This window comes from Sarcophilus harrisii, chromosome 3 (genome assembly GCF_902635505.1).
Source record: "Sarcophilus harrisii chromosome 3, mSarHar1.11, whole genome shotgun sequence".
NCBI lineage: Eukaryota > Metazoa > Chordata > Mammalia > Dasyuromorphia > Dasyuridae > Sarcophilus > Sarcophilus harrisii.
Genome location: NC_045428.1, coordinates 73,355,459 through 73,371,195, shown reverse-complemented (window position 1 = coordinate 73,371,195; position 15,737 = coordinate 73,355,459). Strand labels below are relative to the sequence as shown.

The following is a 15,737-nucleotide window of genomic DNA, read 5'->3' as shown; positions in this document are numbered from 1 at the left end:
AGTAGTTTAGGTTAAAGTGGATAGACACTATTCTTCTTTTGGATATATACACTTATGTGAGTGTGTGTGTGTGTGTGTGTGTGTGTGTGTATCTTATACCCACCCTTCTGGATTTATAAGTTCTGGATATAAAAGTGAGATTGTTCCTATTCTATAAAAGCTTACATTTTATTAGGGAAAGAGGATCATAACATTTTCACAATTGAATAAATTTGAAATACACACTAATTAAACAATGAATAGGAGGTAGGGAATATGAATGATGAAGAGAATAGAGAAAGGCCTCTGGAAGGAAGAGGAATTTTAGTGAGTCTTGAGAGGTGACAGGGTTTCCAAGAAGAGAAGGTAAAAAGGATGAGCAATACAAGCATGAAGGGCAGCTGAGCAATGACAGTGACAGAAGATAGAATGCTTTGTGCAGGGAATAAAAGAGCCAAGTTTGGCTGGAGCATAGACTGTGTGAAGAAGAATAATGTATAATCAATCAGAAAAGCTTCTTGAGTAAGGAAGAGACTTGGCCATATCCAAGCTTTAGGGTTGTCATTTTGGCAGCTGTGTGAAAGATGGATTGGAGAGGTACACTGTGGACAAAGACATCAATTAAGAGTTTATTACAATAGTCCCGGTGAAAGAGAATGAGGGCAATGGTACTTGAGATATGAGTAACAACAGCTGGTGAGGATAAATTGGACTTTGAAGAAAAGATTTAAGGCAAGGCTTGGTATGGTTTTTGTTTTTTAAGAGAAATCACATTAAATTTTCACATTTCTGCTTCTATCTTTCAAGATTATAAAATAAAAACTTCCACTTTCTTTTCTTTTTAAAATAAATTTATTTTTATCTTTTTTTTATTTTTAAATTTTGAATTCTCTTCCTACTTTGTTTTCTTAAAAGACAAAAACATAAATAAAAAGAACCTGACAGTGAAAAATGAAAAATTCCCCAGACACAAAATCCAATATTTTTTAAAAAGAGCTTTTGGTCTGTCAGCTTGTCTCCATCACAAAACAATCCTTAGTAAACAACATTTATAAAGCAAGCATGTCCTCCTCCCTCCCACTGCTTACCCACCCCCCATCCTCAAAAAACAGCTAAGAAGATATGATTTTTTGCCACTTGGAATTTTTTCTTTTAAAAAGCCTACACACACAAATAAGTTATTCTTTTTTAAAAAAAATTCTAAAAACTGTTAAACAAAAACATAGCCTTTTTAAAAATTCATTTTCATTTTATTTTTAGTTCTGAATTCTTTCCCTGGCATTTTCCCTTTCTCTACTCATTTAGAAAAAAATGAAAAACAAAACCCATTACAAATATGTATAGTAAAGCAAAACAAATTCCTAAATTAGCTATGTTCATATTTTAGTCTTCACTCCAACTCCCTATCTGGAGGTGGAGAGTTAAAAATAAAGGTTCTAGAAGTTTCTTTCACTTCTTCCTCTTCCCTAATAATTTCTAATAGCATTTAACATTATCACACTTGTTTTAGCTTTTCTTTAAATGAACTAAAAGCTAGCCAGGAGAGAAGAGATAATTATACTGTTTTCAGGGTATATTATATTATTGACGCAAGTATTGGTCATGGTGAAGGACACATGGGCAACAGATTAGAACACCCACTTACCATAGGAAGGACAGTAAAATAGAAACATTCCATGTACCACCAATTCATTCAATCAATAACCTTACAAATATTTATTGAGCACTTTCTATGTATTAGGACACCATGACTAAAATTAGGGGAGATAACAAAATCAATGATTATGGTCCATGCCCTTAGCTAGTAAAGCGGCTAGATAGGGATAAGAAGTACTAGGTCTTCTGAAACCATAAATGAATGAATAAAGCACTTATCGAAGGTTTAGTGTATACAAAGCACTGTTCTAAGTGCAAAGGATTCAAACAGAAAAAGCAAGAGTCCTTATTTCCAGACAATTTTCATTTTAATGGGAAGACAACACAAATAATGTTTCAGCTACAAATTAAATGGAAAAGTCTCCTGGTGTATTAATGTATCCTCTTAAATGTCATATTCCCTCATAAAATACCAATTTCTGATGTTGAGCCATTTGGCAGTGCCTCCCAACCCCTTTTGTGGAAAGAACTTTCTTTTTAAGTTCTTCAGTAGCTGTGGCTCAAACATCTATAAAAGCAATTAGCCCAGTGGCATCTCCCCTTGGGTTCCTTCCCAGGACCATGGATGAAGGCAGTGGACTAAAAACATTGTTATTCCCAAGGTTCTTGATATCAGTGTGCTTAATTGTCTCCATCAGGGTTTGAGGGGAGATAGTGGTAAAAGTTATTTAGTTTGCTTGATACATGATACATCTTATGGGTCCCTCAAGGTGTCTCAGTGCTTTGGTTAGACTAGATTATCTGGCCTGTGTTAGTCGACAGTTGGCACCCCATTTTCCACAAGAGTTGTTTCCCCAGACGATAGCCCTCACAGCTATAAGGGCTGGGCTAGAAACAGAAGGTGAGGTCTGAGGGATGCTGTCACTCACAGGCTACTTCTGTAGTTTTGTTATTGGTATCAGCTGGTCATGCTGTTAACAATGAGAAAAATGGACTTCCTCCCCACAATTAATTGTTAATCAATCAATCAATATTTATTAATTACCTACTATGTGTCAGGCTAGACTAGAAACAGGTATAATTGTTTAAAGCAGAGCTTCTTAAACTGTTTCCATTTGCAATATCTTTTCACCCAAGAAATTTTTTGTGATCTCAGCTATATAGGTATATGAAACAAGTATACAAATCAAACATTTACTCATAATAAATCATTAGTTCACAATAACCACATATAGTTATGTGACCCACAATTTAAGAAGCTTTGATTTAGGGGGCACTGCTATTCCCAAGACTCTTGGTCTCAAGATGGTGGAATATTTCTGTTACTTGAGAAGAGATGGTGATCTAGGTTGTTATGATGAATTGTTTACTTTTCTTTATTATTCTGGCATATAATATTTCTTGTCTTTCCCTCCAGCCTTCTTCTATAAGGCTGGCTGCCCAATCATGTTCTTATACTTTTTACTAGATGCCATTTTTAATTAATTCATCTCTATTATGAGTAATCCTTTGTCCACATCTTAGGATCTAGTTAGAGGATCTTGCTTTTTCTTTTTCACCAGGAATCTGACCTGACTTTTCGATTGGCCAGTGGTCTTGTTATTTGGCAGCCAATGTGGGAGCACAGACAGCCTGAAGTCTCTGCCTTTACAGCTCTGGTGAAACCTATCCGGAACATCATTACAGGTAATTAGTTTAAATTTAGTTTAAAATTAGTTTAAAGTCCCAATGAGCCAAAGTGAAAAATATTATCTTAGGAATCTTTGCTTCTTTCTCATGGAAACATGAGTATGATGGGATAAATATCTCTTAATGAAGAGGTCATTAAAAGGGCAGTTCTTTCTGATAAATGGATTTCTTTTCCAATTTTATGTAGAACCTATCAATAAACAAATACTTATTAAGCATACTTAATGATATAAGTCTTAGCAAATGTGATTATAGGAAGAAAATATTGGTAAATTTTGATTAATATTGATCATATTGTTTTGTCTTATTTTATAATTTTGGTAAGCTAGAATCTCTCTTTGCGTGTCTTCAAAAGTAAAATGAAGCCCTTTCTGATTTTTCACTATTCCATTCAATCCAACAAGTACCTATTATTTGCAAGGTTCTCTTGTTACCCCCTTGCCCTTAGATTATAATATGACTGGCCTTTGTCTCAAATGGGGGGTTAGAAAATGAAGCTGATGAATTATTAACAAAACAAAGTTTTATAGTAGCAAACAGTGGAAAATCTAACATATTTCAAAATTGCCTATTTGGATGACTTCAATACAAGTGTTCTGAAAAATATCTTCATTATCTTTTCAGGAATATTTTTGTATAATATATCATATTCCTTTGTTTTGTTGTTGGAATTAAATTATATAAATGGTATTTAGATTCTCACTTTAATCCTTCTGTGGAATTCTATTATCTTTGTAGCCAAGAGAAGTTCTCCAATCAATAATCAGAGTCAAGCCTGTGAGTCACCAAATCAGGGAACAGGCCACTCAGAGGTAAATTAATTATTACAATTTTGGTGATTTTCTACTAAAATCTCTCTCTGGTGTCCCTTCCTAGTTAAAAATGACCCCGGGTTCTCAAAAACTATATCAGCAGGACACAAATTGGGGCAGTCCAAATCAACCTAGAAAGGCTTCAAGTATCAGCTTAGCAATAGCCTAGATGCCTGTCATCCAAGGAGCAGCCTATCTAAGTTTAAAGACTGTTTATCATCTCTTCATTCGGTAGGTGATTAATTTTTAACTATAGAAACTCATGAAGATTAACTATAGAAACTCATGAAAATTACTTGTTAAGGGAAGAAAGGATCATGAGATTGTATATCTGGAACTGAAAAAGGATTAAAAGCTTCCTGGTTCATTCCAAATTTTGGCACAAATTTTAAAGTAATCATGGTATAATGGTTCAAATACCATGTCATTTAAACTTTCTGTGACTCAGTTTTTTTCATCTTTAAAATGAGAGTCTTGGATTTGGTGGCCTCTAAGTTTCTTTGCAATTCTAGATCTCTAATCATATGACCCTCAGTGGTTATCTTGTTACTTCCCTTTATTTTACAGAGTAGGAAACTGAGGCTAAAGAGCTAAAGTAATCTGCTCCAATTCATATAAGGTAGTAAATGTCAGAGGCAAGATCTGAACCCAAATTTTTCTGATTCCGAAGTCTTTGGCAGAGGAAATGTTTACACAAAGGAAATTATATTTTCTTGAATGATTGAAGTGATGATGATGATGAGAATAAAAGTAATACCTTGAATATCCTTAGAAGTTCTTCTCTAAAAATGCTTCATTATCCTCTTTAAACACTCAATCAATTTTAATTAAATACATACTATGTTCTCTACTTTGTGCAAAATGCTATAAGGAGATACAGAAAAAAAAAATAAGGCAGTTTAATCTATCTTCAAGTAAAATCTAACCATCTATATCTAACCAAGGTCTAATCAACTATAGCCAATATATAATTAAATGTTAAGTTTGAATTTCTATTTAGTGAAGGAAAATAAGATTAATATGTTTTAGGAAGATACCATGAAGAAAATAAAAAATGAATTAGGCCTTGAAGAAAGAAAAGACTGTGCAAATAAAGTAGAGGTGGAAGAATATTTTAGACAAAGAGGAAAAAATTGATCTAAGGATAGTTAAGATAGCCTAAGTAGGGTGGAAGGTATGAATTGGGGAATTGTGAAGATTGTAATTGGATTAGAATAATGAAAACAAAGTTATAGAAGACCCTAAAAGATATTCAAGGAGGATTTCCAACCAAGAAGGCTACCTGAAATGGAAACAGACCATTTAGCACAGAATTTCTGATTCCAGAAAAATCTTGAGGTACACAGTAGTCCCAATATTGATTTTAAAAAATTCCAAACTATTGTGGGGATTTCTTTCATCTCCAGTCTTTACAAAAATTAGCCAGAATGCATAGGGCAATAGCAAGAAAAGTCACTACTAAACTAGCCTCCATAAATATATGTAGTCCACAAGGTCCTGTGTCTGGAGACAGAAAAAAGACAAGATTAACCTGTGAAAAATTCCTGGCTGAGGTCCTTGGGTCTCAAACAGTAGCATTGGGTAGCGATGAGTGTTGCATGACAACCCGAGGCCTAGATAAGGACAGCCTAGGCCCAGGGTATCTGAGGTCCCTAATACTCTCCTGAGATGTTGAAGAGGGCCTTAAATATCTAGCACTCTGTGCCTCAAAGACCTGGGGGAGAAGGGAACCCCAGGAACTGATGGTATGTGTAGGAACCCAAGCAACCCAGGAAGATGACCATCCACCCAAGAGCACACCATGGGGCAGAACCAGTTCCTGGCACAAACTCTAATTGAGGAACTAAAGCTTGAGAGATGAGTAAATCAAGGAAAACGCCAATCAATACAAAAATAGAGATTACCTAACATGAAGTAACTGTAACAACTGCAATTAGACTCAAAGGCAAGATTGTGTGGAGCCAGTTCAAACTGCTTTGCAAAAGCAGATTGTTAAATGTTCAGTGTTAGAATTTACACTTTAGAAATTGGCAAATGCCACATGTATCAGTTTAATTTATTTTTGTTGACTGTCTAGACTTAAGAAAGAGATGGAGAAAATCTTAATACAATGCATAGTAAAGTTTAAAATGTGTTACATGAACATTGAAGGGAAAGGGGTGAAGATCTGGTTAAATATTTACTAGAACACTCCTTTGAGGTAAAGTTGCATTTTTCACAAAGACTAGAAAGATATTTAGAAGAAATGAAATTTAAAAAAAAAGAAATTAAATAGAACCTCTGAAGGAAAGAAGTGGAAAATGAACAAATAGCTTAAAAAATTGGTAAATCTCACCCAAGACGTAGAATCCTTGAAATTTAGAATAGATCAAATGAATGATTCTTTGCAATAGCTAGAAATACTAACAATGAATTCAAAGACTAAAATAATAAAAGAAAATGTAAGCTACCTTATATCAAAAACAACAGACCCAGAACATATGTTTAGGAGACACAGTTTTAAAATTATTGCACTCCATGAAAGTCATAATTTTTAAAAACAGTAAATTAGTAAATCAGAAATGAAAATTGTCTAAATCTATTGGAAGAAGACAAAATGAAAATAGATCCCAGGGATGACATGGTCAAAATTCAAAGCTCTCCTACCCAAGGAAAATATTGCAAATTATCTAGAAGGAAGCAGTTTGAATACCAATGAACTAGTCAGTTATCATTATTGTCAGTGACTCTTATCACTTATCTTATCAAAGCCCACGAGACTGAAATCTTACATTGCTGAAATAACCTTATCCATGTGGAAACTGATGAATGTGCAATTACCCATGATGGTAAAGGTTAAATATCCAACCAGAAAGATGGATTGGGTCTTACCTTTGATGAATAGCTCAACAGAGGGAACCTTGTCTTTCAAATTTAATTTGCAGCACCTGCTTTCATAAGTATTGCTCTATTGCACTCCATGTCTTTTTTCAATCTCTTCTTTTTATGTAATCCAACTGATCTTTGTTTGATTAATTGTTTGGGGATTGCTCTTATCTTCTAAGTACTGTATCATCTTGGCATATACTGGAAAAGTTCCAGCAGAAGATCCTTGGATATTGTATTTATGCCAGAATTTTTTTAATATATTGATCAGATTTGCTGATTTTTCCCTACCTCTTTTTCTTTTAAATAGCTTTATCTAATAAAGAATAGTTATTTAGGAATGGGGAGGTAAGGTAAGGAATACTGGGGAATATTTGAATACAACAAAACAGCCATAAGAATTTATTTTTAAAGGATTTTTGTTTTTAAAATATCAAAAGCTATGGATTAAAATTTATTTTTTTAAAAAAACAAGGACAGAAAATCCTTGGACAGGAATGCTTAGTTGCTGAATATCCAGCCTGGCTTACAGTATATAACAGATGGAGAATCTAAAGAAATGAATGTTCTAAATTTGCACATGTACTGTGATGATCAATTAAGAAAAAGTACTTAACAAATATAAAGATTCCATTTGTGTTAAATACTAAATAATACTAGAGCTACACATGGAAACAACTAATTACTTTGGTTTCTCCAATTTCTAAGGGTTTGCAGGTGGTGGGTGAATCATTCCAATCAGATTCCATCTCACCCAAGGCTACCATTCCTGGCTGTCATCGGGGAAATTCCTTTGATGGAAGTGTGTCCTCACAAGCATCCCTAGACAGAGGTCCTGCCCATTCTAGGTAAGGAATTTTGATGCTAAAAATCACACAGAACATGTACATATTTATACATGTATGTGTGTATCATACACATGGGCTTATAGCTGTATGTGTATACACATATATGCATGCACATGTGCATACGTGTATGTGAATATGTTTAATGATATGTCACACAAAGTATGAATGAATAGATGGTGTATATATATGTATAGTGTGTATATATATATATATATAACATAAACATTGAATGCTTAGATATATATATCTTTTGTCTCAACTTATAAAAAATTGTTTGCTGAATTTTTTTTCTTTCCTAGTAAAAGTAAAATCAGTAAATACATGTGAGTTAGCTGACTGAAAAGGGTAATTCCCTCAAATTTTCAAAAAACTGCTCCTTAGATTCCATATAACAAAACCTCTTTTATTTGGGTGAATTGGGGAAAATGTCTGATTTAGTGTAAAGTTCCACTTGGAAAATATTCTTTAAAAAAATACAGTTCTATTATTTTCAGTTAAATAGAAAGACTTCACATGAGGCTTTTAAAAATGTTGCCTAGTGTGATAGCTAAAAATGAGTTTATTATACCAATTATACATAAATAGGTACTTTGAAACTGCTTGAGACTATTCTTTTATAGAAGGTAAATATTTTCTCTATAATCTTGTTTATGAAACTAATTTGCTTAGCTAAGACATTCATTTTTTTTTCAATGAACATTTATCAAGCACCTGTCAGAATTAGTAGGTTTGGGAATTAGTATTATTTTATGGTTCAATTTAATTCAACTTTTATTAATCACTCTTTATGTGCAGAGCCCTTTGCTAGTGTTGGTAAAAACAAAGAAGAAAAATGAAACAGCAACTAAATTACAGTCTTTGGCATGTAGGCAAATGATAATACGTTTTGAATAGTAGAGATCAGAGGCATGCCATTGTACCTCAGCGAATCTATTTGTCCTATATTTCAAACTAAAACTGGGCAAAGAACTTCTAATACTCAATGGATTTGTTCTATTCAGCTCTGCCTCACTTAAATTCAATACACTTGAAAATCAAGACATCATCCTCATGAAGCCATTGATCTTCAAGAATGAAAGATGAACACCATTCCAGTAATATGTATGCAATAATTTGAACCATTTAGTAAAGATTAGCATGATCCCAGTGTAAGGATGACTAATAACTTTTTAAATTATTGTATGTTCTATCTATCTTTCCAGTATCTTCTATGTACATTTTGGTTTAAATGTTTTCTTTACTATAAGAATACCCTATTTGAGAAAAGAGGCTGTTTTTGCTTTTCTTTTTATCCCTAGTGACTGGCGTATAGAAAGAGATTAATACATATTTGATGATTGCAAATAACTGCATGACAAAATGATAATTATAATAAGCTAACATTTGCATAGCACGTACCAAATATTGTACTAAGCACTTTACAAGGTTATCTCAGTTGATCCTCACGGCACTCCTGGGAAGTAGGTCCTATTATTATTCATTTTACAGATGAGGAAACTGAGGCAAATAGATGTTAAGTAACTTATCTAAGTTTCCACAGCTAATAAGAATCTAAGGGAGGCCATATCTGAACTCAGATCATTTGATCTTTACAACAACTCAGTGAGATAGGTGCTTTTATAATTAGCACCAATTTTATAGACCAGGGAATTAAAGTAAATAAAGGTTGTCTTGGCACTTAAATTTGAACTCAGATCTTCTTAACACCAGATACAGATATTTGTATCTATTGTAACTATTTGATATTTGTATCTATTGTAACTATTTGTTAAACAGATAGTACATCTAACAATGAGGAATCACTTGGAATTCCTGAAAGTTTGGAATCACTGAAAGTATTTCACAGTTTGCTCAAAGTGGTAACAGGATCCCAGGCATAGATAATGGAATCTGGAACTGGAAAGAACCTCAAGGGCTGCTTCATTCAAATTGTATCTGAGCTAGAATCTCTGCTATAGCATATACTGTCAATTGTCATTCAACTCTTACTTGAGGACCTCCAGTGAGGAGAGAATACACTATCTCCCTAGATCATGTATATTCATTTTTAGAAAGCCCAGATTATTAAGAAGTTTTTTTCTAATATCAAATCTAAAATCTTTGTGTCATAGCATCCATCTTTTGTGGCTAGTTTTTCCCTTTGAGGCCACACAAAATAATTTATTTTTCCATGTGATAACCATTCAAATACTTGAAGGCAAACTCTTAAGACTTCCCATCAAAAGAAATTTTCTCTTTAATTAAAACAATTCCAAATATTTCAACCAGTTCTAATTTGTATTATCTCAATAACTATGATACTTCCCCCATTGTTGCCTCTTTAATGAACCACTTCAACTATACATTGTCCTTTTCTCTTAACTTGTTTGCCCATTATTTTATCATCAATCTTACCTTCCCCAGTTTTAGTCCTGGATTACTCTCCTCCATTCACTCTCATTGCTTCTACTCATGTGTAGACTGACGCTGCAGAAAATCACAAAGCCATGCTGAATGTATCTACTATAGAGTCATATTATAGCTTCTCAACTATGTCCTCAAAGCAATCCATTTGCACCTTTCTAATTATTCCATTCAAGATAGCAACTTTTCCAAACATTTTCATCTCTTCTCAAGCCTCCCAACTGAGGATCTTGCCTCATATTTCACTGAAAAAAAATGATATATTACCAAGAATTCTCTCTACTCCCCTCCTGATCATTTCATATCATCCATGTGCCTTCTGTCTCTTTCTACCTTTGATCTTTTTCCTTGCTAATGCTAACTCCTCTATATGCACAAATGATCCCATTCCATATCATTTTCCATAGCAGATTGCCATCTCTAACATCCACATTCTCACTTATCTTTACTGTCTCTGTCTACTCCACTGCCTACAAACATGCCTATGCTTCCTCCAACTTCAATAAAACCTCTCTTTATCCACCCATCTCCACTAGTGGAGTTATTGTCCCATCTCTGCTCACTTTGTGATCATCCAGTCTCAGAATCTGTGTATCATACTGTACTCCTTGTTTTCTCATATCTTTACCACCAACCTGTTCACAATTTGCTTATATCATGCTTTATGTCTTAATCATGTATCCATTTTGAGTTTAACTTATGTGCGATGTTGATAAATATATTAGACTGTTTTCTAGTTTTCTCACCAAATTTTGTTAGATATAGAGTTCTTGTCCCAAAAGTTTGGATTTTCAGTTTTTTTCTTCAAACACTAGGTTATTTAGCTCATTTATATAGAGAATGTCTACACTATCCCATTAACCAACCCCTCTATTCCTTAATCAGCAGCAGATTATTTTGATGATTAATACTTGTATTATAATTTGAGGTGGTTACTGCTAGGCCTATTTCCTTTACTTTTTTTTCATTCATCCCCTTAATATTGTTGACTTTTTGTTTTTCCAGATGAATTTTATTATTTTCTTCCCAACTTCCCGACACACACTCTTTGAAAGTGTGATTAGTTTGGCATTGAATAAATAAATTAATTTAGGTAGTATTGTTATTTTATTATATTGGCTTGACTTATCCATGAGCAAATGATATTTCTCCAGTTATTTATTTGTCTTTATTCATGTGAAAAACTGTTTTATAATTGTACTTATATAGTTCCTGGGTTTGCTTGGCAGGTAGTCTTTAAAGTATCTGATGTTGTCTGCAGATATTTTAAGTGGAATTTCTCTTTCTATCTCTTCTTGCTGGGTTTTATTTGGTAATATATAGAGATGCTGATTTGTGTGGTTTTATTCTATATTCTATAATTTTGCTAAAGTTGCTAATTATTTTGAATAGTTTTTAGTTGACTCATAAGTTTCTTTAAGTATATCATCACATCATCTACAAAGAGTGAAAGTTGTGTTTCCTCATTGCCTATAAGAAATTCTTCCAATTTCCTTTTCTAGTTTTATTGTCTTATTTCTAGTACAATATTGAACAGTAATAATGATAATAGAAATTCTTGCTTTGGACCTAATCTCGTTGGAAATGCTTCTAGTTTATGCTTAGTATAACTAGCTTACTCTTGGCTTTAGAAAGATGCATTTTAAGAAATTTCCATACTTTCTAATATTTCCAATAGGGATGGATATTAAATTTTGTGAAAGAAATTCTGCATTTATTGATATGCTCATGTTTTTATTGTTGTTGTTTATGTCATTGATATGGTCAGTTATGCTAATTGTTTTCCTAATATTGAACCAACCATACTTTCCTGATTGTTCCTCACTTGTACATAAAATATGATTTTGTGATAGATTGCTATAATCTCCTTTCTGGTCTTTTATTTAAATTTTTTTCATCAATATCCATTAGGGCATGACCTATATTATTCTTTCTTTGTTTTTGCTCTCTTTGGCTTAAGGATAAAATTATATTTGTGTCACAAAAAGAATTAATAGAACTTCTTTACCTTCTCAAATAGTTTGTATAATATTGGATTTAATTGTTATTTAAATGTTTGGTAGATTTCACTTGTAAATCCATCTGGTCCTGGGGTTTTTTTTCATCCTTAAGCAGCTCATTTAAAACATTTAGTTTTCCAAGTCTTATTAAAATGCTTTATTTCTCTGTTAATCTGGGTAATTCGTATTTTTGTAAATATGCATTCATATCATTTAGATTATTACTTTTATTGGGATGTAGTTGGACAAAGTACCTCTGAATAATTGCTTTAATTTAATTTTCATGAATTGTGAATTCACTCATTTCATGTTTTGATACTGGTAACTTGCTTTTCTTCTTTTTTAAATTGTTAACAAATAGTTTATCTTTTTTAATTTTTAAAAATATAACCAATTGGTGATTTTGTTTACTAATTCAATGACTTTTGTTTTGTATTAGTCTATTTTACTTTCAGTTGCATCAATCTCTCCTTTAATTTTTTGGATTTCTAACTTAGTAACTAATTAGGGATTTTTAATTTGTTCTTTTTCTAGGTTTTTTTTTTTAGTTGTATGCTCAATTTGCTGATCTGCTCTTTCTCCCTTTTTTTGATGTATTTAGAGATATAAATTTCTTCTTTAGTATTGTTTGACTTCGTTCCATGAATTTTGGTATGCTGCCCCATTGTTATTTAAGAGAATTATCAATTTGTTCGCCACATGAATAAAGACAGATATAAACATATTGATATAAATGTAAACAACTGAATATGTACAATTTGTGGTTGTTTGACCTTGTCATTTTCTATCATTAGATAATTTAGTTTTCAATTACTTACAATCTATGCTTCCACAGTCCTTTATTAAATGTAATTTTTAAAATTTTAAATCTATATATGACTTTTTGTTTCACGTCTGTCTCTTGTAAACAATATGTTATTACATTCTGGGTTATTAATCAATACATTCTGCTATTCACTTCAATTTTATGGGTGAGTATCCCATTTACATTCACAGTGATGACTGCTGCCCATGGATTTCTGTCTGTTCTCTTCTAGTTGTCCTTACTATTTTTAGCCTGTCCTTTCCTCAAAAATCTGTTTAGTTGCTTAACCCTAATTGCCTCAGCAAAAAAACAAACAAACAAACAAACAAAAAACAATCTGTTTAGTTTTTTGATCATTACCCTCCTTAATTTATCCTCTCTTTTTACCACTTTCTTTCTCTTGGTCCCTGTCCCTCCCACTTTTCTATTGGAATAAAATGAATTCTGTGCTAAAGTACAAGAGTGTGAGTGTGTGTGTATATGTGTAATTTTCTTCTCTAAACAAATTCAAATGAGAGTGAGATTCAACCATAGCCTGCTCCTCACTTTCACTTTCCCCTTCATTATAAAAACTTTTCTTGCATGCCTTTTTTAAATGGCATAATTTTCCCCATTCTTCTCTCTCTCCTCCCTCTTCATCTAGTACATTCCTCTTTCTCCCCTGTCCATTCTTTTTTTGATATGCTGCTGATATAATTGACTCACACCCATGTCTTCTGCCTGTAGACTCCCAACTTCAATAATAATGACAGAGTTCTTAGGAGTTTCATGTATTATCTTGCCATAAAAGAATGTAAATTATATAACCTTATTAAGTCCCTTATGATTTTTCACTTATGTTTACCTTTTTATGCCTTTCTCAAGTCTTCTGTTTGAATGGCAAATTTCTATTCAAATATGGTCTTATCAGAATTGCTTGGAATTCCTCTATTTTATTAAATTTCTGCTTTTTCCTTTGAAAAATTATATTCAGTTTTTCTGGATAATTTATTCTTGATTATAATCCTATCTCCCTTGCCTTCTGGAATACCATATTCCAAGTCACTCCTTTATAAAAATAGATGCTAAATTTGTATGATCCTGAGTATGGTTCAATGATACTGGAATAAGTTTTATGTCATATTTTTTTCTTGATCTGGGAGTTTTAGAATTTATATATTTATTTATTATTTTTATTATATTTACATAATATTCTTAGTTTTCATTTGGGGATATCACCTCTCAGAAGGTGATTGTTGGATTCTTTCATTTTCTATTTTTAGCTTCTGGATCTAAGAGAAGATGACAGTTTTTCTTGATAATTTCTTGAAATATAATATATAGGCTGTTCCTTCAATTCTGTCAGGTAGTCCAATTATTGTTAAAATGGTCTCTCCTGGATCTATTTTTCTGATGAGTTAGTTTTTTTTCCCATTGAAATAATTTACATTTTCTTTTTTTCTAGACTTTTGATTTTGTCTGTCAGTATCATTATCATTGTCATTAGTGGAAGCTAATTCAATTTTAAGGAACTATTTTTTTCAGTGAGATTTTTTTTCCCTTTTATCAGTTAACTCACTTTTTCATAATTTTCTTGCATTGCTCTCAGTTATTTTCCTTAATTATTCCTTATCACCTTTATTTTATTTTTAAAACCATTTTTACTTTTTTTAAAAGTTTCTTCTTTGGTGCTGACAGGAATTCTTGTTGGACTTATGTTCAATTTGCATTTTCCTTATAGATATTTTAAATACCATTGTCTTTTTAAAGTTTTTATCTTACTTGAGCTTTCCTATCTCCATAAAAGCTTTTTATAATCAGGTTACTTTTTGTTGTTATTTGCTACTAAATAATGATTAGGGAGATTCAGATTTCTCCCTTTTTATTTTATACTCAATTCAAAACCTCAGTCTCTGAAGGTCGAACTAACTTTATTCTCTATCCAGACCCCATCCAGGTGGGATGATCATTTGGATTGGGTAGCGATAAATTTGTACATAGATTGCCCAATGCTTGGGGAAAGGGGGAAGTTAAGAAGCAAATGACAGAATCAAACTTTAGTTCCAGCAAATGACATAATCAAAGTTTAGGTCCAGGTCCTTGTTGTAATATTCATTCTCTCATTAATTGTTAACCAATCAGAGTTGATTGTTATCCTTGAGAACACCCCTCTTCCCAAAATGCATATTAGCCATGAGCCTGCCATCATGATTATCTTTGGTATAAGAGAAAAATGGCCTGATGATCATCCTTTTATTAAAATGCTGGTATTATTAATACAATTATTAAATTACCCAGAAATTGTATTTCTCAAACCTTTTTAATCATCACTTTTGTTCATTTTTCCTTGGATTTTATGCTAGTGCTGAACTCTGTTCACCTCAAGATAAGATGGGAATGGCTTATTTGAGCTTCTGTGGCTAGGTCTGGAGGCCTTAAGTTTTTGGTGTTTCTAAGGTGATGTGATCTGGGCAGAATTCCAGCCACTCTCATCCTGATCTGTCCTCTGGTCTTTACAAGCCACATCTTCTATTCCCTTCTGACTATAGACTGTAACCATTCTTTTCTCCCTGGAACTGTGACCTTAAACTAAGTAATGAGAGAAGCAGGGTCCAAATGACTCCCATTCTGCCTCCCGTGCTACCATAGAAGTCCTCTAGAACGTCTTTCTGAAAGTGTAATCACTTTACCACTCTTAGTGCCACCAGTGCTGCTGCTACTGCCAGTCATAGAGGATGCTGCTATTGTCTTTAGGTCCCAG

The 15,737-nt window shown here is 32.8% G+C and overlaps 1 protein-coding gene across 12 annotated transcripts in view; it reads left to right on the top strand.

Moving 5' to 3' along the window:
- UNC80 (unc-80 homolog, NALCN channel complex subunit) overlaps positions 1-15,737 on the top strand; it is a 218,240-nt gene that overhangs the window by 10,495 nt on the left and 192,008 nt on the right. For all 12 annotated transcript variants that reach the window (XM_031958127.1, XM_031958131.1, XM_031958126.1 and 9 more), the window contains exons 5-7: positions 3,138-3,261; positions 4,003-4,076; positions 7,650-7,789. In XM_031958127.1, coding sequence (XP_031813987.1) covers positions 3,138-3,261; positions 4,003-4,076; positions 7,650-7,789 — 338 coding nt within the window. The remainder of the gene's footprint in view (positions 1-3,137; positions 3,262-4,002; positions 4,077-7,649; positions 7,790-15,737) is intronic.